At 31.9% G+C, this 27,757-nt stretch overlaps 1 protein-coding gene across 7 annotated transcripts in view; it reads right to left on the bottom strand.

The window, feature by feature from the left end:
• Positions 1-27,757, bottom strand: part of LOC105251054 (neurotrimin) — a 170,375-nt gene that overhangs the window by 5,967 nt on the left and 136,651 nt on the right. For 6 of the 7 annotated variants that reach the window (XM_011257560.2, XM_025413954.1, XM_011257559.3 and 3 more), the window contains exons 3-8: positions 20,153-20,256; positions 16,725-16,932; positions 16,370-16,525; positions 6,516-6,644; positions 1,924-2,061; positions 361-525 (exon numbers count right to left, since the gene is read on the bottom strand). In XM_011257560.2, coding sequence (XP_011255862.1) covers positions 361-525; positions 1,924-2,061; positions 6,516-6,644; positions 16,370-16,525; positions 16,725-16,932; positions 20,153-20,256 — 900 coding nt within the window. The remainder of the gene's footprint in view (positions 1-360; positions 526-1,923; positions 2,062-6,515; positions 6,645-16,369; positions 16,526-16,724; positions 16,933-20,152; positions 20,257-27,757) is intronic. The other variant, XM_011257562.3, reaches the window with a different exon arrangement.

The raw sequence follows: 27,757 nt of genomic DNA on the forward strand, positions 1-27,757 counted from the left end.
CAAATTTAATAGGCAATTATAGTTAATGCTCGTGTAAGAAAAGGCTGTGCGGCTTTGCCTGTAACTCGTTAACGACAAAAGCTCAAATATTTTAAAGTAACTGACTATTGGAAACCAATTATTTTACCATTAGCGCGGACGTTGACTTCGAGTAACCAATCTTTAAATAAAATATAATTATATACTCATTCCACATTTTTCAACAGGCAATGCTGAATGTTTTCATTCTTTAAAGATGTATATATATATATATATATATATATATATATATTTTCATTGAATTTATTTCTTTCTTTACTTCTACTTGTACTAAATTAAATTACTATACATCGCTCTTATTATTATCGTTGTATAACTTACCATCTAGTTTAATGACGCCATCTGTCCCTCCAAGAGAATTTTGCGCGACACATTTATATGAACCAAAATCTTTCAAACTAACGTTTCTTATCTTTAACATCATATATTTGTTGTAACCGCTGTCGGTCGATATCGCCTCATACTTTTCGCCTGAAACAGAATTGCCTGTGCCAATAAAGCCAAGTTCTCCAACTTTCATTTTAAATTAGAATAGTAAAGTTATATGATAAAAATATCAACTATTTAGCATATTTCATCTATGTTGAGAACTTTCAATAATTTATTAATGTATTTAATTTTTATTAATTTTTTACTCACATATTTTACGAATAAACAAGATCTTGAAATATTATATGAGAAAAATTATATATAAAGCTTTTTTAAGTTACTGTTTTAAAATAAAATAAATATTTAAAATTTATTTATAAAGAGTGTATTTATAAGTTATATTATCTGTATATAATCTACTGTATTTTTATAAGTTATACTATCTTGTGTAATGATAGATATTTATATATATTATTGTAAAGAGGATAAATATTTTTATATATATTTTCATCATGTTAAAAAATCTGTCTTTTCTCATATTGCTATTTGTAACACACAAATTAGATGGAATGTATATTTAAAATTTGTCTTAACTAAAAAAAATCGAGGATTTTAAATATAGCAAATTTTATTAGAGAGACTTGCAATAATTGCGAAAGACATTTCATATCGAATTTTTAAAATTATCAGAGACTATCATATTGCAGAGATCCTGTCTTTTTTAACATTGTTAAATACCTAATACGGCAATAACAAATCGAAATAATAATATATATGTTATATTTTCTTGCATAAAAATTGGAAGATATTAAATATAGAAAATTCTCTATCAGAGAGACGTGCAATAATTGCGAAAGACATTTACATGTTTGATTTTTAAAATTATAACAGACTATCATATCACTGAGAATCTGTCCTTTTTAACATCGTTAAATGTATGATAATTACAAATCGAAATGATAATATATATGTTCAAAAAGTTATATTTTCTCGTAAAAAAATGAGGATCTTAAATATAATAAACTGTATCAAACATTGAACTCTAATACATACTGGAAACTATCAAGGAGTGGCCAAACTTGGAGAAAGGGACAATCATATGTCATATAAATATCTCTATCCTTGTTGCGATTTTCTGATTGATTAAAACCCTTCGATAAAACCCTTCTCCAAAAACATTGTTCAAAAAATGTTTCGAGAGAGTATTCAAAAAAAAATCTATAAATGATTCAACAATAGTTTCCTATGATTATATTCTTCTGTAAATAATTATTATTAATATTTATTGTGTCACATGGCATTAACAACATTGAAGTTAATTGAGGCAAATGTTTTTAGTAAAGGGTAATATATTAGAATGAGACAAGTGTATCTATACATTATTTGCTTCTCTCCAATCTTGGCCGTTCCCCACTTAAACAAAAGGATAGCCTGTTCCAATATATAATAAAGTTCAATGGTATCAAACATGCAACAATTGTAAAAGATATTTGAAAATCGGATTTTTAAAATTACCAGACACTATCATATCACCGCGTTCTGTTGTCCAATAATTTATAGAATTTGGATAAGCTTCAGTATGACATTCAAGTGTTACGTCTTGTCCAATATAAGCTCCTTCCAACTGATTTGGTATTGAAAGCATCGGTGGAACTGTAAATTAGAAATGTGAAATTCACATTAATGTGAATTATATAATAATAATATATTATTTACATAAACACATAATATATAAATTAATAATATTTTATAATATATTAATAATATGTTACATTTAATAACTACTATTAATGATATTTTCACATTTCCCATTATTTTTTCTTTTCATATATCAATATCATATAGAATAATATTAATTTATTTATTGCGTTATATTTTTGCCAATACAAGTAAGTATGAATGAGCGCGGGCATATATCACGTATTTCATATACTGAATGTGAAAAACAGAGATAATAATAAATATATATATATATATATATATATATATATATATATATGATTAATATTATACATCTGTGTGTGTGTGTATGTGTGTGATTAATATTTTAAATCGAAAATAATTAAACCAAAGACTAACATTATTCATAAGAAAATTTTCCTTTCCTTTTACATACGTATACTTTTATCTTACATATGTGCTTATTTTTATGTAAAATTACAAATTTAATATTAAGATAAAAGAAAAAAATAGGTCAATGAAAAAAATATCTTGCTAAAATCATATAAATCTATCATTTTCAATAAAGTAATAAAGAAAATTTGTACAAATATATAAAAGAAGTCTTTTTCAAGTTATTTTTAATGTAAAATTTCAAAAAATTTCAATGAAATGTTCGCGAAAAAGCGCAGTTAACACGCAATTTCCATTGCATGCAATAGCATACAATTACCCATTTTTGCGCCGGAGGTTGTTACGATTTAAAAGCACTATCTGAAAATAAGCATTTGCTTGCAGTTGCATGCAATGTAGACTGCATGTCAGCTTTATCGACTTCCACTATATTTTTGGAAGTGCAAAAGAATTCAGAACATAAAAAGATTGTTCTTATCTTTATATTTGTCAAGTTTTAATTTTTAAATTAAAAAATAATTTTAGAAATATCTTATATATATATATATATATATATATATATATATATATAAAATCATAAATTAAATTGATTATGGAAATATTGCTTTTAGTCGCAAATTTATTTATTAATATTCCTGTTAATTGTTTTTCAAAATGTGCAAAATTAATAAAATATTTTGAACGTTTTTTAATCAAATAAATATTTCTATATATAATTTGAATTTTTTCGTAAAGAATGATTTAGATGATTTTATGGTTATGTTGAATTTTTGATTCCGAAAAATACTTTTTTATTAATCGTATCATCAACTTATCTAATTAAAATCATTTTACTAATTAAAGGTTTAACATTTAGTATTTCTTTTAAAAGAAAACATTTTACATCAAGACTCTCGATTGATATTGGTGTATCATAAATGTGAGACCATGTCTTTTTCGATCGATATAGATATCCCAATATATCGTGTCATACTTTCGTCTTTTACGAACGAACGTAAATCACGATTTACTAGCAGCAGGTGCACTTTCGACAGAACTACGGAGGGTAGTTTTTCCACCTATCTCTTTTCCCCAACCATCGTGCTGAGCTATCGATAAATCTATAGACTGCAAGCAAGTATACACTTTGATTGCACATCATTCAATACATATTTTAGAAGTGTAATTCTTATCTATCAAACTTTAAATTGTATATGCGCGCGTGTTTAAAAAGATACTAATCACAAGATTTTGTATGTAATATTTAACTAAATATTAAAAATCAAGATCTTTTACGTAGCAAAAGATAAATGTGTGCGCACATTTAATTTTGCGCATTTTTATTTCACATTTTAATTTTACTTTAATAGGTGTTTAACTTTTTCATTATTTATTTTTTAAAGAGAAAACTCTTAATGTAAATTCTTTTCTTTTACGATTAACTGTCGTTGGAATAATTTAATCTATATATAAATCACACTAATTGCACACAATCTATAGTAATGACTGTCTCTGATGCACTGGAGATAAAATCGTTGAAAAAATTGTTTGATGATATATCTTTGTGATACACGATCAGCATTAATTCATGTCACGTGTTAGTAATACTCGCGTATTTATCATGCACTACGCGCATCATCAGATCAACATCCGCACGAGAATATATAGCACAATATGCCACACAATATTTACAAAAAATACAAAGAGAAAAGACTAGATTCGCAAGGGCAGTGTGTAACTGGTCAAAAAGTTGACGTGATTCGTGACCCTCATGCGAAATTGCTGTTCAAGGGTGGCTCGAATTCTTCGGACGATTATTAATATTTGTGCTTGCCCGCAGGGGGAAAGGTAGACACGTAGAAACGAGAAACTAATGTGCTAGAAAAGATGATGCGGAGACGCGTTTCGCACCCCAAACTGAGTAGAACCTGGGAATTATCGAAAGACGGGTGGCGTTGAAATGGCTGCGCGGGGATAAACGGACGTATATCGACCATATCTAGGTCAAGTAGCTATCCATAAATCGGTGGTTAAATGAGACGTTGAAAATCGACCTAATGCATGGCGCACCGCGAGGATGCTTTTACGGATGGGGAACAACGACTCTTCATCGAAAGTTGCAGCGGTGACAATGTGCTTCAAATATGTGTGGGTATATGATGTATATGTGCTGAATTTCCTCTTTTTCATATATTTTATATAAATAACTTTATATAAATAACTATATTTTTGGCTTATATCTCGCCAGATATTTTCTTTTGGATTTTATTGCAGCGAAATATGATTGAATCTATTTTACCATATATTTATATAAAATGAAAATATATATTATTTCTAATAAATATAAAAATGTATATTTTTAGTTTCTAAAAAAAACTTTATTTAGAATATAATCTTTTCTTATAAATAACATATTATATTGTAATGTGTGTATGTGTATTCTATTAAATTTAGATGCCATCAAATATAATAACAAAGCACTTTTGTAACACCTGTTAAAAATTTAATACAACATGCAAAGATGGCGCAACTTTGTCAGAAGATTAATAAAAAGCTTATGAGAAACAATATTAGCCTAGTTCATATATCAAAGAAAACTAGTAGCTTTATTTTCATTTCTAACGTTTATGAACTACGTCGAGTTTATTAAAAGTATAATATTTCCGACATCATACTTTACTACTTCCAGCGACCGGCATTTACTAAGTTACGCGCACCTTGCAATCGGGGAAGTATGATAAAAACGGGTTTCTCTCCATCATCCTTTCTTATCATCTTTTCTTGCACAGAAAAATACGCGGGTATTCTTACGCGACAATAGTCGTTTCTTCCTGAGTTTTATCCCACTCTTATCATAATACCAAAGTGCATAGTATTACGATGACAGCGTGGTTTTCGCTAATGGCATACATATACACGAAGGAATCGATGGTGTCAGTGTCAAATCCAGCGCTCAATAGAATAATATTGATGTAAAATCAATATAATCTAAAACGAATAAATTGTTGAATATCTGCAGATTGATATTTCACATTGTAAATATATGATAATAAAGAAATAATAAATGAAGTCATACAATTATTTTAGTATAATTAATTAATTATGTCACAACCAATATATAATTATAAATTTATGTCAGAATTAATATAACTATTAGTTATATTATTTATAGTTATATTAGAATATTAGTTATGATATATGTGTTTTTCAAAAGAGAGAGAATTAATATTAAATATATTAAATTATATCGAAACACGATAATTAAAAGAAAAAATACCTATGTTTTTAATTTCAACTTTTTGTTAAAATAATTTATTATATAATCGTATAATTTCCTATACATATATATAAAATCATATTTAATAAATTTGATACATATATTCAAATATATTATAAATATGTTATGTTTAAAATGTACATATATTCATTTACATGCAGACGTTTTAATCTATATTTGATTATCCGATGCGATCCTTCAAAGTTTCGATTGGCTCAGTTTCGATACTTGCGCTGGAAAATAATTTCCACAAACTTTTTCAATCAGAGAAATCAATATTAAAATCGCTGACTTTGTAAACTATTGGTTTTATCTGAATTCGTTAGGTTAATAGGCAGAAAGCTATTATTTTACGAATATTTTGAATTGTTTTTCTAATCTGTATATTTATATAAATATAAATTAAATTTTATTAAATTTTATTAAATTTTATTAAAAACTTTTCGCTTTATATCAATTTCTGTTTTTCTTTTTTTATCAAAAATTGTATCTGTGCGCAATTCTGGCTTTTATTAGAAATTACTATTCCATTATTTATGTTATGATTGTGCGTATTAAATTTTGCCAGATAATGTTTTAAAAAACATTTATACGTACGGATTTCTCTCCATCATTCTTTCTTATCATTTTTTATTGCACAAAAATATACGCGGATATTCTTACACGACAATAGTCGTTTCTTCTTGCGTTTTATTTCCTCTTATTACAATATCGAAGAGATAATATTACGATGACAGAATATAAGAATTCTTTGATAATGTGAAAATTAGTGACTTACATTGTACACGCAGCGAGACTCGCTTGCTCACCGATGGTGGAACACCGTTTGAAGCTATGCATAAATAAGCGCCCATATGAAGGCGGCTTATCTTCACGATATGCAACACTTCACCATCCACGACATTCACTGAAACATAAAATGTTCACATATATTAGCATATAAACTGCAAAAGCCTCAGGAAAATGTATTTATTATGCTATTTCAACACTTCAGTTTTTACTTCGTAAGATAAAATATTTGCAACTAAATTGTTATAAAAGAATACGGGTCATAAGTTCTATTACGAGAACTACAATAGCAATCAGTTAACAATCGAATTTTGAATTAAATGATACTTTTTAATTAAAACGTGTTTCGCGTTGTAAATAACAGATTGTTGAAAAATCCTCGTATCATATTCTGCGCAAAGTAATTATTGTAGAACGTATAATACAATTTGATAAATACACACGGCTCGTCGCAATTGTAATTCTTCTCACGAATTAATAAGCGCGTGGCGTGCCATGATAATATCAGAATTATTTCGAAACGCGCGGATATCGATAATGCCGACAAAGAAGGCAGCATGCACCATAGCATGGGGTGTTGAAAGCGCGATGCGCATATGCGTCGAAACTTTTATTGCATGTCGTGTGACAAAGAGCACTTTGCGCCTTTCCGGAGAGCTATTTGCATCTACGTTGCATTCATTTCTGGCATGTTGGTTGATATGACTGGCGCAGATCGCATAAAGTAGATAGATAGGGAGCAAATTAAACTCTACAAAGGCGGGAAGTAAAGATAAGTTACGCCGAAACTTCGTCACAAAAGTTGCTTAGATATTAAAGACTCGTATATGCTGATAATCACATTATTGGCATTGATTCTGTCGCCTACGAAACCTCAATTATAATGATATAAAGACAAAGTAGAAATGTAAATTATATATTATTTGCTAATAGACTACATATGCAAAATGTCTCAAAAATCATGTGTCTTTTTTTTTATTACAAGGTGATATACGATCAAACAAAAATTGCATTTATAAACATTTGTTGAAGTAATGTTTTTCGTATTACGTACGTATCATTGTGTATAGATAAAATGTGTGTATAAATGTGTAAATAAATTGTTATACTTTAATATTTCAGAAGATTACTCCGAAACTCCATTACTACGGCTCCTCGTGTAATTCATGTCATAAACGATAATATCATACGCAAACAAAACGTACGTTATAGCTCGATGTGCCTTTCCTGATTTCTAGAACGATTACACAGTCGACGTGTGTCGACCATTGGTAGTGTAAAGCAAATTGTCATATTAACGGAGAAACTGTTGTATTTGATGGAATGATCTACGTTATCTCGCTGTCGCCACTCAATGGATATTACATGTGCTATACATATTCTCTGCCTAGATATAGAAATCACCTGTGATTCGACAAATGTCTCGCATATCTTACTACACTTATATCGACCAAACTATCTTTTAGCAAAATATAGTAAGCTATTCTCATACAGCATAGAATATTACAGCTATAATATTCTGTACTCTATATAAATTAATATAATATATGTTATATATTTGTATACACACACATATATATAATTATTATATATTACATAAATGTATTATATTATAAAAATTTTTATATTTAAAAATAATACATTTATATAATATATAATAATAATTATATTAAATATATAATAATTAATCAAAAATAGATTAATGTAATATTAAAAATTAAATTAATTAATTTAATTTAATATATAAAAGTTTTTTCAAGTTACACTATGTATGCATGTCATGCAACTTTATTACATCAAATTATTTAGTTGAAACTCATATTCAACATTTCAAGAAAATGCATTTCAAGAAAATGTAAACGATATGTATCGCAATGAGAAAACCTATTTAAGGTTTTCTTGCAATAAAGTTAAAAGCATCGTGAATGGCAAGAAACTTTACGTTTATTTGACTTATATATATATATATATATATATATATATATATAAACAATAAGATATCATAAAAATATAAGATGCTATGAGTTAACACATTATGCGTTTCAGGATATTTGACGCATTTTCTTCCTTTTCTTATGGTTTCATTATTTAATGTCATTTAATTTTATCATTTATATCTTATTACACATTATTTAATCATGTTATTATATATGTGTCATAAAGGAAGTATTATAAGAATAGATAATGCTTTTTAAATTGGTAGTAGATATGATAATATCTGTAAATTTAGATACGCACACAAATAAACGCACGCATATATTATTGCGAAATGTTAACCACATTTGCATACTGCATTTATGCGTTCCCATGCGTAACAATTACAAGATATTAGCGTCAGGTCAGGTAAAATGAAAATTAAAAGCCATTGAATTCTCTCGGCCACGCAGCTGAAGATTTCGCTGTTGAAAGAAAACGCAACACATATACACGTGATGCGATGAAAGCAGTGAAAGGAATAAAGTTGTTACCCGGCCAGTAGTAGAACGCGAGAGGGTGCTGAATCCCTGGTAGCCGACCCCGTGCTACAAGCTACGCGGCAAACCTATCTATTGTTCCATAAACAATGCAGAGTACCGGGAGATTCTGCCAGCGGGTCGCACTTTCAGGGGGTTTTAATCAAGTAGTCCCGCAGGTCCTGTGTCGGAACTACCCGCTTACCGGTTTAGCGGAAACCTTTAAAACTTTCGGCTTAATGGGAAACCGCAATATGGCTCGGCCGGGCAGAATTTCACGGCGGACGAATGGTGAGACGGGGACGAACAAAGAGAACGTGGACAATTATTATTTTCGGGCACGCTCAAATTTTATTGTTTTCCGCGCGATCGAAGTGGCTCAATTTAACTGCGCAGGGATCCGTTATTTCACGGTAGAATGGCGATCGATACCAGCCAGTTAAGATTAGAACATAATATTATCATATCGCGTGAACTCACGCGTTGTCATGTCTCTCGCACACATTATAGCATAAATAGCACCATTAATCAAATTATCATCGATTCTTACGGGATTCTCATCTCTCATTTTTCCTATGATTTATATTCTTTTTGTTATTAATTTTTAATCGGCATTTTTTGCAATTTTCCTTTGAAAATATTACATAAATATTACATAAAATATTACATAAAATTGGAAATATTACATAAATTATTATGTCATGCATTTTCCTCAATTAAAATACTTCAGTTCTCCCTTGTCTACAATATATAATAACTTTTTTTAATTATTATGTCATTACAGAAAAATACTTGTTTAATATCAGTGTAAAAAGAGGGATATTTGGCACATATTAATATTATATACATTATTATATGTATATTGAAAATGTGTGCATAACATGACATGGCATGCGTCGATCTAAAAAGATTTCAACTCGTTCTCACTACAACAGTATTAAACTCGATTAAAATCGCTGTTAGTCGTCAGATTTGATGAAGCTTCAATACATTATATATACCAACAAAATGGTTTCTAAATCAAGCGATATTATAGATAGATTGCGCGTCTGCAAGTGACGTAAAATCTTTCAAAGCTCCGCCATTTTAAACTGCGAATGCACCAGAATGGTGGCACCGCGCACGTGGAAGAATTCCCGAAATAAATTAACGTCCGTTTGAGTCGATGCCACGTGCGCGCGCGCGTTCGCGACGTACTTTGCATAACGTCCCCCAGCGGCGTATTCTCAGCGGCGTAAAAATAAGCGAACAGCTTACTCGAAGACGAAGTGGTAGGTTGGCCACCTATTTGGGAATTAGTACGTGATGTATTCCGACCCATAAGCGAAGGATGGGTCGAAAATATTTCATCCCGTCCCCCTTTCTCGTAGCCTTAAGTGCCCTTTTTCGCGTTATAACCGTGAGATAACCCGGGTACATTCATTCCCAAGCGAAATCCTCGGCCAACGATTATTGCCGCTAATGCATCCGCGAATGTTAGACCAGACGTAAGTGATTTCCACTTATTTATTGCACTGGCCGTGAAGATGTTTTAACAAGTGTATTAAAGACAATGATCATAATAAATAGCGCAATTATGAAATATTAGAAGCAAATATAATAATTATATAATATAATAATATAATAATTTTAGTCGATATTTTTAAAATTTATATTTTTTGTTTTTGTTAAAAAAATTTTTAAATGCATGAAAGAATGTGTCAAACGCATTTTTTATTATATATAATTTGTTCTCTCATGGAGAATTCTCTTGATTTTTCAATGAAAAATAAAACGCGAATTTTTTGAGTGAATTCGCATATTATCATGTTTGTTTGTAAACAAACGTACATACATGATACATAAATGATATAAAGGGCAATATTTGAATATTTGATATAATTTTAATAAATACTTAAAAACATTTTATACTGGAAAAGACATAAATGTTGATAGAGAGATTGCAGAGAGAGAAAGAAAAAAGATTGAATTGAAATTGTATAAAAGACGATCGTGATGGAAAAATAAAGCCGCTCGTTACTGTTCGCATTCGTTCGCATTCAGGGAATATTAATGATCGATTGTCATGGACGATTGACGTCACCAGATTTGAAGGACAAATTACGTTTGCAGTGCAACATCGCGTAAAGCGAATGAAAGAGACGGGGCTATTATATTCTAGTTTCCAGTGAGAAATTTCTCAGATAATATTGACTCCGTGCTGAACGCTGACTTTACCAGCGGCTTGGAAGGCACAAAGGAACCTCAAACGGTAACGAGAAAACGTAACGTGCTTTCTCACCACAAGCAGTGGCGTACCACCGCCATCGGAACGTTCGATATCGGTTGGTATACGCATGTATGCGTGCGTGCGTGCGTGCGTGCGCGCGTGTGTGTGTATGATGCTTGCAAAATGAGTGCGAGAGTATAGCCGACTTTGCGTCGTGCTTTATACCCGATGCACATCGCCTCCTATTCTCCTATATACGCTCGTCTCTCGGCACACCGGTGGGAAACTCAGCTCGTTGTCAGTTTCGATTTTCCAGTCGCGTCGCGTTATGTCGGCCTCGCGTCGACAAGCCGTGGTCGCATTAACGGAGGAGCCTTGCCAGGATACTCGTGAGAGTATCGGTGACGAAAATACTCGAGACACCTCTCTCTCTTTCTCTCTCTATTTATCTATCTATATATTTTCCTTTATTTCCACTTTTTCATATAAACAAGTGGGTGAGAAGGGAGGCAGGTACGCGCGGTCTACAACTTTGCGTATATATATTTAACGGTTGATGAACAGTGCAAGAACTCGTGTACACACATATAATCACAGTTGCGCCGCTACATTGATCCGCGATAATCGTGTGGGTGTGTATAGTGAAGTGAGGATAGATAAGGTGGATGAGATAGTTGCGCCAGATAGTTGTTACACACATCTACACATGTATGAGTGCGAACGAGTTTAGAGTCGTTTGTACATCGAGGGGATGCACCAACCGATTCGACTGATACTGATGGCGAAGTGCACGGATGGACAGGATGGACAGACCAGTGCAGGTGGCGACCGAGGCAAGGCAAACTCGTATATCTGTGAAAAGGTGAGAGAAGCCAATCGCGTTTTCCGAGCACGAAGCGCGCGAAACGACATCGGCGAGTGTCGACGTATACGCGTTTCCATAACTATAGAAGACAGGGAGGTATCGCTTCCCTCCTATCCTTCTTTTAGGGCAAGTAAACCTCATTCCGTGGTATCGGAGTTGTTGCGAATGCGAATCCGCTCCTCCGCTCTCCGTAACCAGCCGCGTGCACCAATTCAGCCGAGTCTACCGAGTCTACCGGGACGTGGACATCGCTGGATTGCGACGTTATCGCTCTTATGAACGATCGTATTAAGGGCACGAGAGTAGCGCGACAATTCGTTTCCGCCATCCTCGTCGTTTATTTGCCCTTCGTGCCTCCCCGCCGCCGCCGGCGCTCTAATTTCCCGCCCGCGCCTTCCTTTATCTTCCCCCTTCATATCCCCCCGCCGTCGTCCTTCCGCACGATCAGTTCCGGCCTGTCCGCCGGAGGTAAATCTCCCTCGTACCTGCAGGTGCCTCGCACCACAATCAACTCCAACACCAGTGCACCATCCCCAACGACGGCACCTCGATGCGCCACGATAGTTTTGCTAAATTCGATTTGCTTTCTCATCTCTCTCGGCCATTCTTTTTCGGTTTCTTCGCTCCGAGACGAGGTGAGAGAGCGAGAGCTAGGATGGGCTAGGTATCCCCTCGACTCGAGAAGAAGCAAGGGAAGACAACCATCTATACTTTCTTCGAGGGTTAGAGGGTGTCTGGAGGCTATCAGGCGGGGAGTAATGGCGTTAGCCCATCCCTCGTGCCCCAGAGGCCAACACATCAGTTAGTAACGCGGTCGTACGGCTCGAACGCGCACCATATTCACCACCGCGATATTTCGTCCAATTACGCCGATAATCTGACGCTTCTCTCGAATGACGAATCGTCGGTGCGCCAGAAGGTATCTACCGATTGATATCGATTACACATCAATGTGTGACAATTTTACAGATTCATAATTGCAGATAAGAATCCATTTTTAAGAGTATTAAAGGAACCAGAAATTTCTGGTAAATTTTTCTGTATAAAATATTTTTTTACAGAAAAGTCGAGTTTTTAATATCGTAAAAATATCTTCTTAATGTTTAACTTTGTAGCAATAATAGTAGTGCATGATCCCCTTATTTTCTGATAATAATCACTTTAAAATCCACTTTAGGTCCTATTATATATAAGAAGTATCCCCTCCTTCCCTTAAATTTAATATCCCAACGAGAAGCATTTAAGAACTTGCGTGAACCTTTAAAGGTTAATAAAAATGTCACTTCAGAAAGTTTTCAAGCAGCTTAAAATGTGACAAATGATACACGTTATGATAGTTGAAAACTGAATCTTCTAAATAGAAAATAAAAATATTAGAAGAAATACAAAGTAGATGTTATTGGAAACGAGAAACACTTTATTTAAATAAATGATGTATGTAAGGACTTATCATAAATAAAATATTCATAACTTCTAAGAGATGTTAAACCCTTCAACACTCACGTGCTATATGTGCGCAAACATAAAAGTTTATTTAAAATTTTTTTAAGAAAGTAATGGTATAAAATGTCAACTTATGTAATTTTATTTACTATTTCAGTTATTATTTAAATTATTATTTTAGTTATTATATTATTTTATAAATTCTCTATAACTAGATGTTTTTAAAATAATAAATAAGAGTTTATTATATATACATTATACTTATGTATCTTTGAATGCATCGCAAAATAAAGCTCAAATGATTGCGGAAAGAGATGTTATTTTTTGCAATGCTAGGTTTACGTATTAATAAATAACATTTAAACATACGCTTTACCAAAATTAATGGTAGAAATTATTATTATATTCGTGAAATAAATTTGCCTTTAGGCAAATTAATCACTATACTTTATTAGGAAGTTATAAAGTGCACTTTCATTAATAATACTACAAAACCAATATTACATTTATATCGTTATGCATTATTTTTTAGACTACAATAAAGAAGAAAACACATAATTAAATAAACATAATCGTACTTTATACTTTTTTCTTTTTTACTATCGCATTAATTTCTATGTTTTTTAACATTTCTATTTTTACTAGAATTTAGTGCAGATTTGTAATAATAATAATAATATGTAATTTTTATGTAATAGACATTAGTGCAAATAACAATTGCGCTATATTCGTATAAAAAAATAAAGTATTTATATAAGTACAAAGTACTTATATAAGAAAAATTACAAAGTCATATAAAATAAAAAATGATATAAAATAAAGTTAGAATAATAATACAGTTAATAGCGATATTTTTCTTAAATATTTTGTCTCTAAAAGTATTATAGAAAAATTATTTTAATTATTATTAGTTTTATTTATCAATTAATTACAGCAGTAATACAAAATAAAATAACATAAATAAATATAGAAACAAAATTAATTTTATGGATTTATCAATAAATGTACATACTTATTAATACGGTTAATATTTATATTATATATAAGAAACTTCCCCTTAATCAGATGTATCGATTTTGACAATAAATTACGCACCACTTCGGTAGCAGATAATCAGTATATCAAGTTACGCTATTTTTCCATATCAGAACGCGACATCCATATTTATCAGTAACAATTTATACGGTCAGCTTAGTATAGGATAGTGGTTTACGATCTGACGGTTGACGATCCTCTCCGAACGTCGGCGTCGGTCTATGCCTGGAGGGCAATGAAAATTTAAATTAGCGTAGAAATTAAATCCAGCCTTTATTGAGAGGAAACCCTTCGGAATCTGCAGACGGTTTAACGTCTCACTTTCCTATATCCTAGTCAACGAGCAAAATTGTATTTTTATAATTAGTCATCAAGAGGATAATTATAGTATCGATTGACATGACTAAAGAAGTAAACGTGTTTTTCATATGTCATATGTCATATGGTTATTTTCACAAGATTAGAACGACAAGAATATCTCGCACCTGCACTTATTGATCTATTATTTATGCCGGAGTCATATAATTATCAGCGGAAACTAACATAATTGATCAATGAATTCTTCGTTTATTTTTCGCGCTTAAATTAAAACATACACGCGCGGCATATTTTTTAGAGCTTTAATTAATTATAATATATAAATATCATTCCGCTGTCAGTATGATAAAAATACATCTTGCTCGACTTGCTAAAAAAGTCGAGATAAAATGATATAAATAGAGAAGTTCAATATGAAGTAAAAAATTTTATATATTTGCAGACATCGAAGAAATTTTTCTCGCGTACTTAGAGCTATAGAGATATATCTCCATATATCTCTATATATTGATTTCAACACCTAGTTACAAACTGCAATTGCACTCTTGGACATATTACAGTACAGTTTGGTGATATACAGTGGTTATATCACGCATCTGAATAATTGCGTTCTGGCCATGGTTTACTCGACCAAATTTTGATGTCGAACCAGGAGAGAAATTATTCGATCATTATAGCGCAACGCTACTGGATGAATGATACCGATTTAGATTTTATAGTTGTATATGTTTTCTCGTACATAAAATTGTATTATCTATGAATAAAAAATATATAACCTCCCATAATATTACTAATAATATAAACAACTTCATATTTTAGCAAAAATAAAGTATAAGAAGTGAAAAATAAAATTAATTAGTGGTAATCGTGGTATATAATTGATACAAATATATAATATAGTTGAATTCGATATTGGAAAATGGATAAAATATCCCACATTATGCAGAATAAATTTAATTATCACGATATTTTCTGTTAACTATCATATTGTTTTATATTCAAGCTTTATTGTGCCTATTATTTTACGATTCCACTTATCCTTTTGATTTCAGTTATATTGTTAAAAGAATACAACAAATGCAACTTTAAAATAAAGTAATAGTCATATAATAATAATCTTATTGAATCTTAAACTCAAAAGTTGCTAAAATTGTATGTTATTTGAGATATTTTATTTTCAGAATATCGAGATATGCTATTTCGCGGCAAACTCGCGGAGACCAGAGATAATTAATGAACTTTTAAGCTTAATACTTGTAATATGATAATTTATAATCGTATCGTCATTAGTCAGAAATGCAACTTACAACTAAGCTGCAAATGCGATGATATTTTGAACAAGAATAGTAATCTAGCATCGAACAGTATCAGTATTATTAATTATTTGACTGCGATATCGATCAGCACATTTCTCGATAATATTACGAAAGCCTATTTAGGCTGCGTTAATCTCCGAATATTATCGTTTATATCCGTTCGATTATTCATATAAATCACAGTGAGTTGTAATTGAGACTCACCACTTTCGCCATTATAATTTATGTTCTTGCCATCCTCCCGTCGCCACATGACGTAAGGCTCCGGATATCCGGTCGCTTTGCACGTCAACGTCACGTTGGAAGCTTCGCGGACCACCATGTCAGTGCTGGTCTCTTTAGTAATAATCGACGGTGGTACTGCGACATAAATGTTAGAAAAATTTTACTTCTAAGATGATTATATTTATGCGCATTTTATTTGAATTTTTGAGATGCTTATAATCACTGATTTATATATTCAAGATGTGTAGTTTTTTAAAAGATTGTAATAAATACAAGTAATTTTGAGTGTAAATATACGTATATCGGAGAAGATTTTATTTAAATTATTACTCACCTACAACTTGTACATAGCCCTGACGACTTTTCATTGGATCCGTGTTCACCTGGCACATGTACCATCCACGATCGACTTCCTGTACGTCCTTTATGTGAAGGTACCACGAGCGGTGATCATTGTATGTTAGCAAAATTCGTGGATTCTGAGTAATTACATTCTGATGAATCGATAATATAGTTTGTGTGTCAACCCGCACCCACGCCACCTAAAACAAAAATCACAGAATGATTGCAGTTTTCTTAAATACTATTTTTCACGCTTTGACTTAATTATCAAAATATTGCACAATTTAATTTACAAATTAAGGATTTGTATCTATTAAGGTTTTGTACTTATTTTCAAAATATTGAGAATTTCATGAAAATTCTACAGAATGTCCTTACATATGTTTAGAATCTTCAGTACAATTTTTAAATCGATTCACTGAAGCGTTCACAAGTTATAAGGATTTTAATTTGCACCGAATTAACATGTGTTCTTATGGGAAACCACGTCGATTCAAATGACAAAAACACATGGAAATAATATTCAGAATTTGTTTAAAATTTGCAAAAGTTTAGATACAGAGGAAATATTTGGTCAAATAATATTATACGAGTACTAACTGGTTAAAAAGATATTAAATATAGTTTAATGAAGTTAGCCATGTATCTGTCGCAAGGCGAAATTCTCTGCCAAAAGTTGTTAATCATTTCGATTAAAAAAATTCGGAATATTTCAGTAAAACCGCAATAAATATTAAAAAATACATTGCACTGTTACTAAGATCAAATTGTAATATTCCACACAATTTCTCATCTTCAAAATACAACAAATGTGGATATTCGTCAATATTGATTTTCAGCTACTTTTTGCTGGGATTGTACATACAAAACATCCTTAAACTATGAGCTCATTTTAATTGAAATACATATGTGTGTTGCAGATTTTTCGAAAATAATGTGTTCCACGATTAATGTTACATAGATTCAATTATGAAGTATCTTTTATAGGATCTTGAAGCCCGTATAACATACAATATATCTTTTCTTATCAACGAATTTTAGGACAAAGTCTGATGATTCTATGTCTCCTTTTATTGATAGTTCTCCTTCTTTTTCTTCTTACTTCAATAATCGAGTAAGATTATATAACATTTTCCGACTTCTACATGGATCTTGAAGAACTGACAGAGACTTAGAACTACTTACTCTTCTTCCTACCACTGACTCTGGCACATTTCCGTCGTTGAGTTTCCGATATAGGCAAGAGGTTTCTTGAACATGCAAAACATGCCTGAAGTCTTGCGAATTCTACAGTATAATTTCCACCGCAAGTGCAACTCGAGTATGTTTCGTGTTTCCAGTACTACGACTGGAGAGTATCGCTTGTAGAAAAGATCAGCTCACTCTCTCGCGCGAATATTTTAGCTTTCTATATTTATATATATATGTATTTATATACGCACAACTAAGGATAATATGAAGACATCTGAATACATACTTGTACGCTCACGCTTATGCAAATTTCTCAGTATTATTTTTTATTATAATATTAATTTAACTTGATACAAGCTTCAATTCTTATTAACGTAATGAATAATGATTTATAAATTTGACATTGTTACAATCTTAAATAAGATATGAAATATTGAACAATATACATATTTATATAAGAAGAATTAAGCATATGTAGATAATTTAAGACTGAAAAAATTTAACAATTAAATTAAACAATTTGAGATAAAGATATTTTAAATATTTTTGTTTTTTGAAATGAAAATAAAATTAAATGAAAATAAAATGCTCATCTTTTAAAACGATATTAACGATAATACAAAGAAAGAATATTTTTCACATTCACTTTATATAAGTTATGTATAAATATACTTATCTATTAAGTTTATATAAGTTAATATTTTATAACAATACACATATGTTTAACATATGTATACATACATTTTATGGACATTCTTAATTAAATTTCAAATTCAATATTTAGAAAAGAGAAGAATATTTATATTTAATTTATATCTAAACAAATAGTATATTAAATTATATTATAAACTTAAAAATTTCGAGCTCTTTGATGTCGAAAAATATTTAACTTCTCTGTATATTTAACTTCTCTGTAATAAAAAAGTTTTTCGATTAAAAAAAATGAATGAGTATAAGAATCAAAATGCTGTCGAGAGAAAATTTTTGAATGCGAAATATGCTTTCTCCTCGGAATGCACGGTGAATACCGGGAGCACGAAAACTCGTCGAACGATGAGGATATAAATCTTTCAGCTCTCATTAAATTTTCAAGCGACGAATGGCGAATACCTTGCAGATTATATTATATATAGCGAAGAACATTCTTGAAATACGCTTAAAGGAAATGTATGAATTTAATTTAACTCCTTTAATAAGAAATGAAGAAATCCGCGATATGACGCGATAAGAGAGCGAAGGCAAAAAAATAGAGTTAGTTGGCTTACGAAACATGGAATAATTTATAAACTTCGACTTGATTCTCGGATCACCATCTTGAGAAAGAAGGAAAGGTGTTATTAGCTTACGCCCTCTTTTCCCTGCGAACTACATTGTATCCAGTAAGTGTTGTCGCTACTCAGCAGAACGAATTGTATCCCATTGTTACGTCATCTCAATTAACTGAAGGAAAATGAAGCAATTATGCAAGGCCTTTGATAACGGTACGTAAACTAGGACCGTCCAATTCGCAGTCTACGGACCATAAACGCCGTAGGGATTTCAGCAGATATTATCTTCGTTTAATTTGTGCAAGCGCTTCTCTACAAAACGGCAAGAAAACTTCGAATCTTACTCGATGGCAATTTGCACGAAAGTACTATCTTAGAGTTGACATTGCGCATTGTTTATTTTTACATATTAGTCATATTATTTATGTTAATATGCAGCAAATAACACGCATTAATTACGTTTTTATATGAGATATCTATCTTAATATTATAGCAGATCTTTCTCTTATTTCACACCTATAATATTTTTATCTGCACTTTTATTTTGCGTCCGACACGAATTCAGTAAAAATTAATGTAAAGAATAAAAAATAGAGTTCAGAAGAATGGAGACTGACATTTTCGATTATAACCATAGTAATATGTATATATATAGATATGTGACCTCAATTTTTCTGAATGTTTCAATCGATAGACCAAATTCAACTCGGCGAGAACACGAATAATTATACGATAACGTTTCATATAAAATTCAACACACGTTCAACGAAAAAACGAAGAGAGGTAATAGTTCAAGCATATCGCCTTATAATATCAAAAGCTTTTTCATAAAATTTTTGAATAGTTTAAATCAATGAATATATAGTGCAAAAACAATTTTGGTAATTATGCGACGAAAATATCTTACATAACATTTGACATACATGAAATAATAAAGAAGAAATGAGTTAATTTAAAGTACCTTATAATGTCGTAGGTTATCCACCACACAAGCAAGCAGAGCATCACGTCCCACGCTCACTGTCACATTTTGGATTTCCTCGGCGAATCGAGGTAATTCGGCTTCTGTAATGACAATGTAAACATTTTATAAGACAATGAAATAGAGAATAAATTTATAAAATAATACAAGAATTTTAAAACAATATTTATCTTTCTATTTTTTGCATCTTTTCTATGTTTACATTTCTATGTTTTCATTAATTATATCTAATATAGAGACATTATGTTATAAATTCTGTCAGATTTTTAGAGTCACATGCAAGGAATATGGACATTTAAAAAAAAAACTTAATTCTTAAAAGTCTTAAATTAACTTGCGGCGGATTTATTAATGATAAGTTTAATAGAAGTAAGTAATTTGCTGTTCCAGAATTATATCGCCTACGTATTGTTTGCATATTTGTGTATAAAAGTAAAAAATATTTTTAATTAAGAAAATTAACGTACTGGTGCTACAGTATCTGTTTATCATAATCTGTTAAATTATTGTTGTGCCTCGGTTATAAACATTAATCTTTTTCTGAAATTTAGGAAATTCAGCGTAAATTCATTAGTAAATAAGCTTCTATTATTCTTTTATTATTCATTCATATTTTTCATGCGTTACTTTGTGGAAACAATTAATATTCATTGCTGAATGTGTAATTGCGAGATAAAACATTAATTATGAAAAAATTTAAACAGATATTATTGAAACGAATAAAAAAATAATTTTCTTTTAAATTTTCGTGACTTATTTTTCATAAGAACGGCTTATTTTTTATAATTATTATTACTATCTTATAGATTAATCTTTGACAATTTTTTAAATTATTGTGTAATGTTTCTTCATCAAAATTTTGTTGAAGACACTGAATGACATTGACACATCATTGCTAATATATATTATTTGTATTAGATTAAGATCTCTGATGCAATTTTATTCAGAAGGAATGGGTAAGAATATTACATCATCAATAATTGTTCATATGATACCACTCACGTTAATAAATGTTCCTTTCTGTTACGCGCCATGCGTCTGATCAAGATAAATCTGTCGCAAGCTCTAAGCACTTGATTAATCACTTCGACTATTATTCACTTATGTATGTTTGATGCTGGCACGCCCGCACGTATGTCTAGACAATACATCGTCCGACCTGATTGCGGAGTTATTATCGTTAGAGTGATACAACGAATTGAGAATTCAGGCCGGTCTCCCTTAAAAGCTTTTATCTTCGTTAATGTCTTTACGATGTCCCGAGCATCTGAATTATTTATGGGCACAAAGAACTCGCGGAGAACGGGAAACAGAAGGATAGAAGGAAGAAAGCAAAATCAGGGGAAGGGAGGGAGAGACAAAATATCGTAAAAGGAAGAGAGCGAAAGATAGAACAGGGAGACAAGCTTCGAGATAAGTTTGAGTTACTTTTAAGTCTTTTAAGCGCGACAGCTCGGATACAGGACAGCGTTAATTACGCCCCCAAGTGCTTTATTATAAAACACTTCGCAGTGTTAATTGTCGCGCCTACGGCGACAGAGGATGAAAAAACGAGTAATGCGCTTGGAGCAACTCGAAATTCATTGCCGCAATAAAATGTCGGAATAAATGGTTTTGTAAATTCCATTCTCCTTCTCTCCTTCTCTTTCTCTCTCTCTTTCTCTTTCTCTCTGTTTCTCTCTCTCTCTCTTTTTCTCTCCCTTTCGCTTTCTCTCTCTCTGTCTTATTCTCTTTACTAAAGTTAAGATGAGGATTATACTGCACATCGGGGAGATAAGATTGGAAACTTTTAATATGGTCTAAAATTTTTCCATCTTGGATCATTATTGAAAGATATTTTTCTCAGTTCAATAAGTAGTAATTAAACTCTTAAATTTCATTCCTGAATTTCTTTAACGATATTCGAAACTTATGATCAAAATAAATAAGCTTGTTATCTTGTTTGATTGGCAATAACATATACTTCTCTTAGCTTTAATATGTTAAATTTTATATATCAACGAAATATATTATCGTCATAACACCGATGGCCGTTACAGTATTCAACGTGTTAATGATAATGAGAGTGAAAATCGAGTGAAACTGTTGGAATTCGCAAGCACGTCCTCCGAAAGTCGTTATCAAACTGATTAACAAGCTTTGATTAAGGTAAACCCATGTGTCGGTATAGCACGGAGCGCTTAATAACATGACTCAGCTTCGCACGAAAGACACAATACATTACATACTAGATATATCGTGAATTTCGTGCATAACAGTCCGCAGTTAATGAATATGAATTTCTGCTATTGCACGTACCCGGGAACAGCTTTGAAATAGGTATTTAATAGAAGCACGCTCGCATACTCATAATTATGTAAATAACAATAATTATACAATGCGTAAGAGCTTTAAAATGCGAGAGATATTTATTATATCTTGTGCGATTTTAAAATATTTTTATAATCATACGTAACACGTAAGTTTCAAATATGAAATGTTTGGTGATGTAAATTATCTAATTTATTATAATGTATTTTACTAAGAGAGGATATATATATATGTATGATTTACACAAGATTACATAAATATTTATATATTTTAAGAGTATTTCCCTAAAACGAAGAAATGCTCCACGACTAACAGATTAAACTTGAAAATTCTATCAGTGATAACTGCGATAAGGAACGTCGCTTTTAATCCGCGATGTTCACGTCCCATCTCTCGCTCGACATTATCGTACATATCACAGGGAAAATCGCGTTTTCGTATTTCAAGAGTTCCGATTCAAAGACGGCCTTATTTTCTCGTTAAAGAACGATTTAACGAGAAACGAAATTAAGGGTCGCGCTTCTTGCCTCAGAGGCGAGCCCCTGCGTCTGTCTATCCACTTTTCTACGGCGCACTTTGGTGTTTTCTTAGCACACTTCATCACCTTTAACCACGTCGGAAACCGCAATAGCGTTTGGCAGCAGACTTTGGTGCCAAAGGTGATTCAATGGTTTCTCATTAAGTTTCTGTCTTACTTTGTCTGCCTCCTTGCTTTTTGTTTTATTGCCGCAGTTTACGCAATAATCATTACACTGCGACAGACGCAAAAAAAGAAACGGACTTCGCATAACATGTGAAACTCCATTGTTATCCAATTTTATCATAACAAATTAGATTTTTCTTGCATTATACTGAACATTATCATATTGCAAAGAATATAACGAGTAATGTATTTTTACTATAACATCACACACATATATACAACTGAGTTTCAAGCAAAATTTTTCAAACTTTTGCAAACTTCATCCTCGTTATCTTGTTACGTGTTTTGTGATCTTTGTAACAACGTTTAAAATTATTTAATTTTAAACTATTTTAAGTTTATATATATAAATTATTTTAATTTTCCAAATCAAGTAATATCGAAAAATCGATTATTTCTCAAATATTAATAAAAAATATTTCATTATTATATATACAGAGTGTTTCCGCAACATACACATCATTAAGTCGGGATGCCCATCGTCAAGGATATACTTTATTAGACTCGCTGAATAAGAGAGTTAGAATGCGAGTTCAACGGGCAGTAAAGAAAGGGAAATCTTATCTTTTTATTATAATAAATAATTGCAAAATTTAATAATATAGATAAAATATATATTTAATAATACATATATATAAGGTAATAATAATATATATAAAATATTCAATTCTAATAAATTAACAAATTTATTTAATAACACATTATAAAATTTAATTATAACATTTAATAATAAATATTAATATATATTAACATGTATTAATAACATAAATTTAATAAATAAATTTGAACAAATATAGTAAAAAATATAATAAACAAATATAAATATACTTATAATAACAAATATTTTTGATCTTTAAATGTAATAAATTATAATAAATGTTCAATATAACCACCATCTTCTTCTAAACATAAAGCAATTTTGCGCATGAAATTTTCTTTCACGCGACTTATTATGAGAGAAGTGATATCCGCACATGCGTTATGAATTCTATTTTTAAGAATTTCTACATTTTCCAGCAGGTGTAATATATTTTTAAGATGTTCCACATAAAAAAGACCAGAGGCATAAGATGTGCGGAGATCACTCTTCTGATAAAACAAATGAGAGACATTTTCAGCAGGATTGCTCTATGTTTAAAAGAAAATAATAATTATCGATAATGATATCGAGTTTTTAATTTATTATATTTATTATATTTAATATTATAATAATTTATTATATTTAAAAATCAAATATATTTTTCATTATAAATATTTTTCATTATGTTTGTCCAAATTTGTTTATTAAATTTTATTTATGTTATTTTATCTATTATTATTTTATTTATTATTAGATAAATATTTTATTTATATTATTAAATTTCACAACTGTTCATTATAATAGAGTGATAAAACAGATTTCTTTTTCCTTATTCCCATTTTGATCTTATTCCGCGAGTTCAGTAAAGCATGCCTCTGACTGGACAGATAAGCAACCCGACTTAATGATGTGTATATTGCGGAAACACCCTGTACATACTATATTTTTCAACACACCCAAATTTAAAAATAAAAATAAAAAGAGAAGGATATTTGTAGCAAACTCAGATTTAAACAGAGTTACGTTTATATTATAATATTGCCCTTTTTTCCGTGTAAAGACGCGAACATAGTCTCAATACACGTAGAGAGATTGTAAAACAAATATTCTGTTATATTATATACGCGCGTTATGCAACGGTTCCGTTGTAGGATACGATTGCGCGAATAGGTACGATAACTTTTATTGTGCAAACTATCATAAATTCCCGCAAAATTTCATTTCCAAACTACATCTCACTTCTCGGCTGTATCTGCATTTTGCAGCGAACCGCGACGGAGAATCGCGGGTGAATCGAGCACTGAGAGCAAAACTATTTCGTCGAGGCGTGCGGGAAGAAGTTAACAGTTGGACCGGCCATTTCCGCTAGGTATTTCGATCAAGCAAGATCTTACGCGAGATTGCCGATTGTTCTATGCGCTATTTCAGACGGTTGTCGTGGGCGAGGGGGGAACCTCCCCCATTGAGAATGCGCGACATTCGAGAAACAGTTAAGGCTACATGACGTTCGTACAGCTCTACCTATCCGATGGAAAGCTCCTCTCAATAGGGAATAATAAACTTTTACTGCGAACTATTTCAATGAAATTCACGTTGGATGTAGGTTTTCTATAACGGTGAAGAGGATGCGACGACAAAACGGCGCTATAACTGTCTCCGATTTGATCGCAATTTCATTGCAACGAAACTGTTGAAGAAGTCACCGAAAGAAATTGTAACTGAAGTTTATTTGTAACGCAATAAATTATTTCAGATATTTAAAAATGCATATGATTATATCGTATTTACATTTTACACATAAATTACATGTAATAAAGGGCGATTGTTTTCAAACATAAATTTTACAACATGCAATATCGCTAACACAATATTTTATTATTTTATGCCATTTTTATTATTTTTATGCCATAGTTTTCGATACAAATACAAATATTTGGTAGAAATGTAATACGAATATAAATATTCACGCTGATACTACAAATCGATTTGTTCGCGCGCTTTGACAAGTCTTTCAGATAAGAAAATCTTCGGCAAGTCAAACAGTTCGAACATGAAACTCGTAAGGATTTACCTGAAATGAAGTTAAAGTTTATTGGTTTACTGAAGTAAACGGAAAAGGACTTGTGCGAAACGTGCTCAATAATCCGTGCCACGAGATTATCCGAGAGCTGGCAGCGTTTCTTTCGACGTGCTTTTACCCTCGCAGCTTCGCGCGGAAATCACGATGGAATTTTAACAAGTTACAGCTCGTGCTCGGGTAGCTTGCTCGGAAAATGCACAAAGACTTATGAAAGTCATGAGTTTCCTCTTGGAGTAAGCATTGTCGTTCTTCCGTCTCGTTCCACGAGAAGTATTATGTACCAAGAGGTAAATACGAAATGTGAACATACCTGCATTAAACATAGATATCGATAAAAGATCTCGTTCAAATATTGATAAAAATCTGAATTACTGCTCTAACGAATTTACGCTTGAAAAATTGAGATGAGAAGTAATTGACTTTTAATTACATCAATACAACGACGGAATTGCATTTCAGAATTTGAAAGTTTTCGAGATTTACCCTCTGCTTTTTCTTGACTAATAAACTTTCCCTCTGACATTTGTAAACTAAAGCACTGACCGTAATTACGTTTCAAAAGCAAGAATGAAAATTGCATAAACGAAGAGAAGATAGAGATAAGAAGACCAGTATGCATAAAAAACCGTCATTAATTTTCGCTCTTATACTTTTTTAATATGAAACTTTATAACACTCTCATCGCGTATTAAAATATTAATAAATTTTATAAATTAAGAAATCTCTTTAGACTTAGACTTTGTTTGTATTTATCGCTCGGAAAAGTTTTAGCTATCCATTTCAACGACGCGATATTAGTCATTTCCTTGCGAATTCTATATTCCTGCAGAACTGTAAGCAGCCTCGGTTTCGAAGTCGTCATATTTCAGGATTTAATTCTACAGAAAATATATTAGCGCTGCAACGTCGAGCGATAAATCAGGCAATAAAGGAAAGCTCGACGAAGAAAAGAGGTTAGATAAAAAGAAAATAACTGGGCGGAGAAAGTGATCTTCATTATTTTTAAAAGCACTCCAGAGGCACGGCTGGAAACCGCTAAGGGTGCCAGCGTGTATATATATACACATACACACACATATATATGTATATGAGCCACCCCTCATAGGTATCACGGAAGGGGTGACTGAGGCAAAAAAATACTCGGCCAATATTTCTAACATTCTTGCCCCGATTCTGCCACCCTTCGGGTTGGTGTGAGCGCAGTGGCGGATTCACTTTGCGCTCGGAGGAGGAGGAAACGACCGCAGGGCCAATCGAGGCTGGACGACGACCGAAGCTGGAAAGTTTTGCATGAAATTAACGTAGGAAAAATTACTGCTATTACCGGCGGTCTCTCCCGTACGTGCAGGCTACGGTAAGTCGGACGGAAGTGGTAAGAGCGAGGACCGTGGCGGACCGAGGGGGGTGAGAAGAAGGTGAGCGGACGGGCTATAATTATAAGTGTGGCCGTGACTAATTCAATTTTCTCCATCTGGTAGCGATTTGCAGGGGCAGAATAACTATGGGAAACGCGAGACTGCGCGACGATAAAAGCGACGACACGCTGGATAATAGCCGCAGGAAGCGTTGTCTGGTAGCGCAGTAAGATAGGGGTAGCTGAGGTAAAGAGAAAAGACGATAGCGCCTTCCACAACGAAGAGGAGTAACGCTCGGCTGGGTAAATAAGTTCCGTTTAAATGTAATATCCCGTTGAATTGTGTGCCTCGGGGTTACCGTCACCGCCATCATCGTCGTCGAAATCCGATACGCACACACTTGGCAGGTCGATACAGCGCCGGTTACTTAACGTTTACTAACTATTCATCATTCGCAGTATCGCCCCTTTCGTCTCGTTCCCACGTCTCTCTCCCTCTTCCTCTCTCTCTCTCTCTCTCTTTCTCTGTCTCTCTATTTCCTTCAGTTTCTCTCTCG

Source organism: Camponotus floridanus, unplaced genomic scaffold (genome assembly GCF_003227725.1).
Source record: "Camponotus floridanus strain SB8 unplaced genomic scaffold, Cflo_v7.5 scaffold73, whole genome shotgun sequence".
Taxonomy (NCBI): Eukaryota; Metazoa; Arthropoda; class Insecta; order Hymenoptera; family Formicidae; genus Camponotus; species Camponotus floridanus.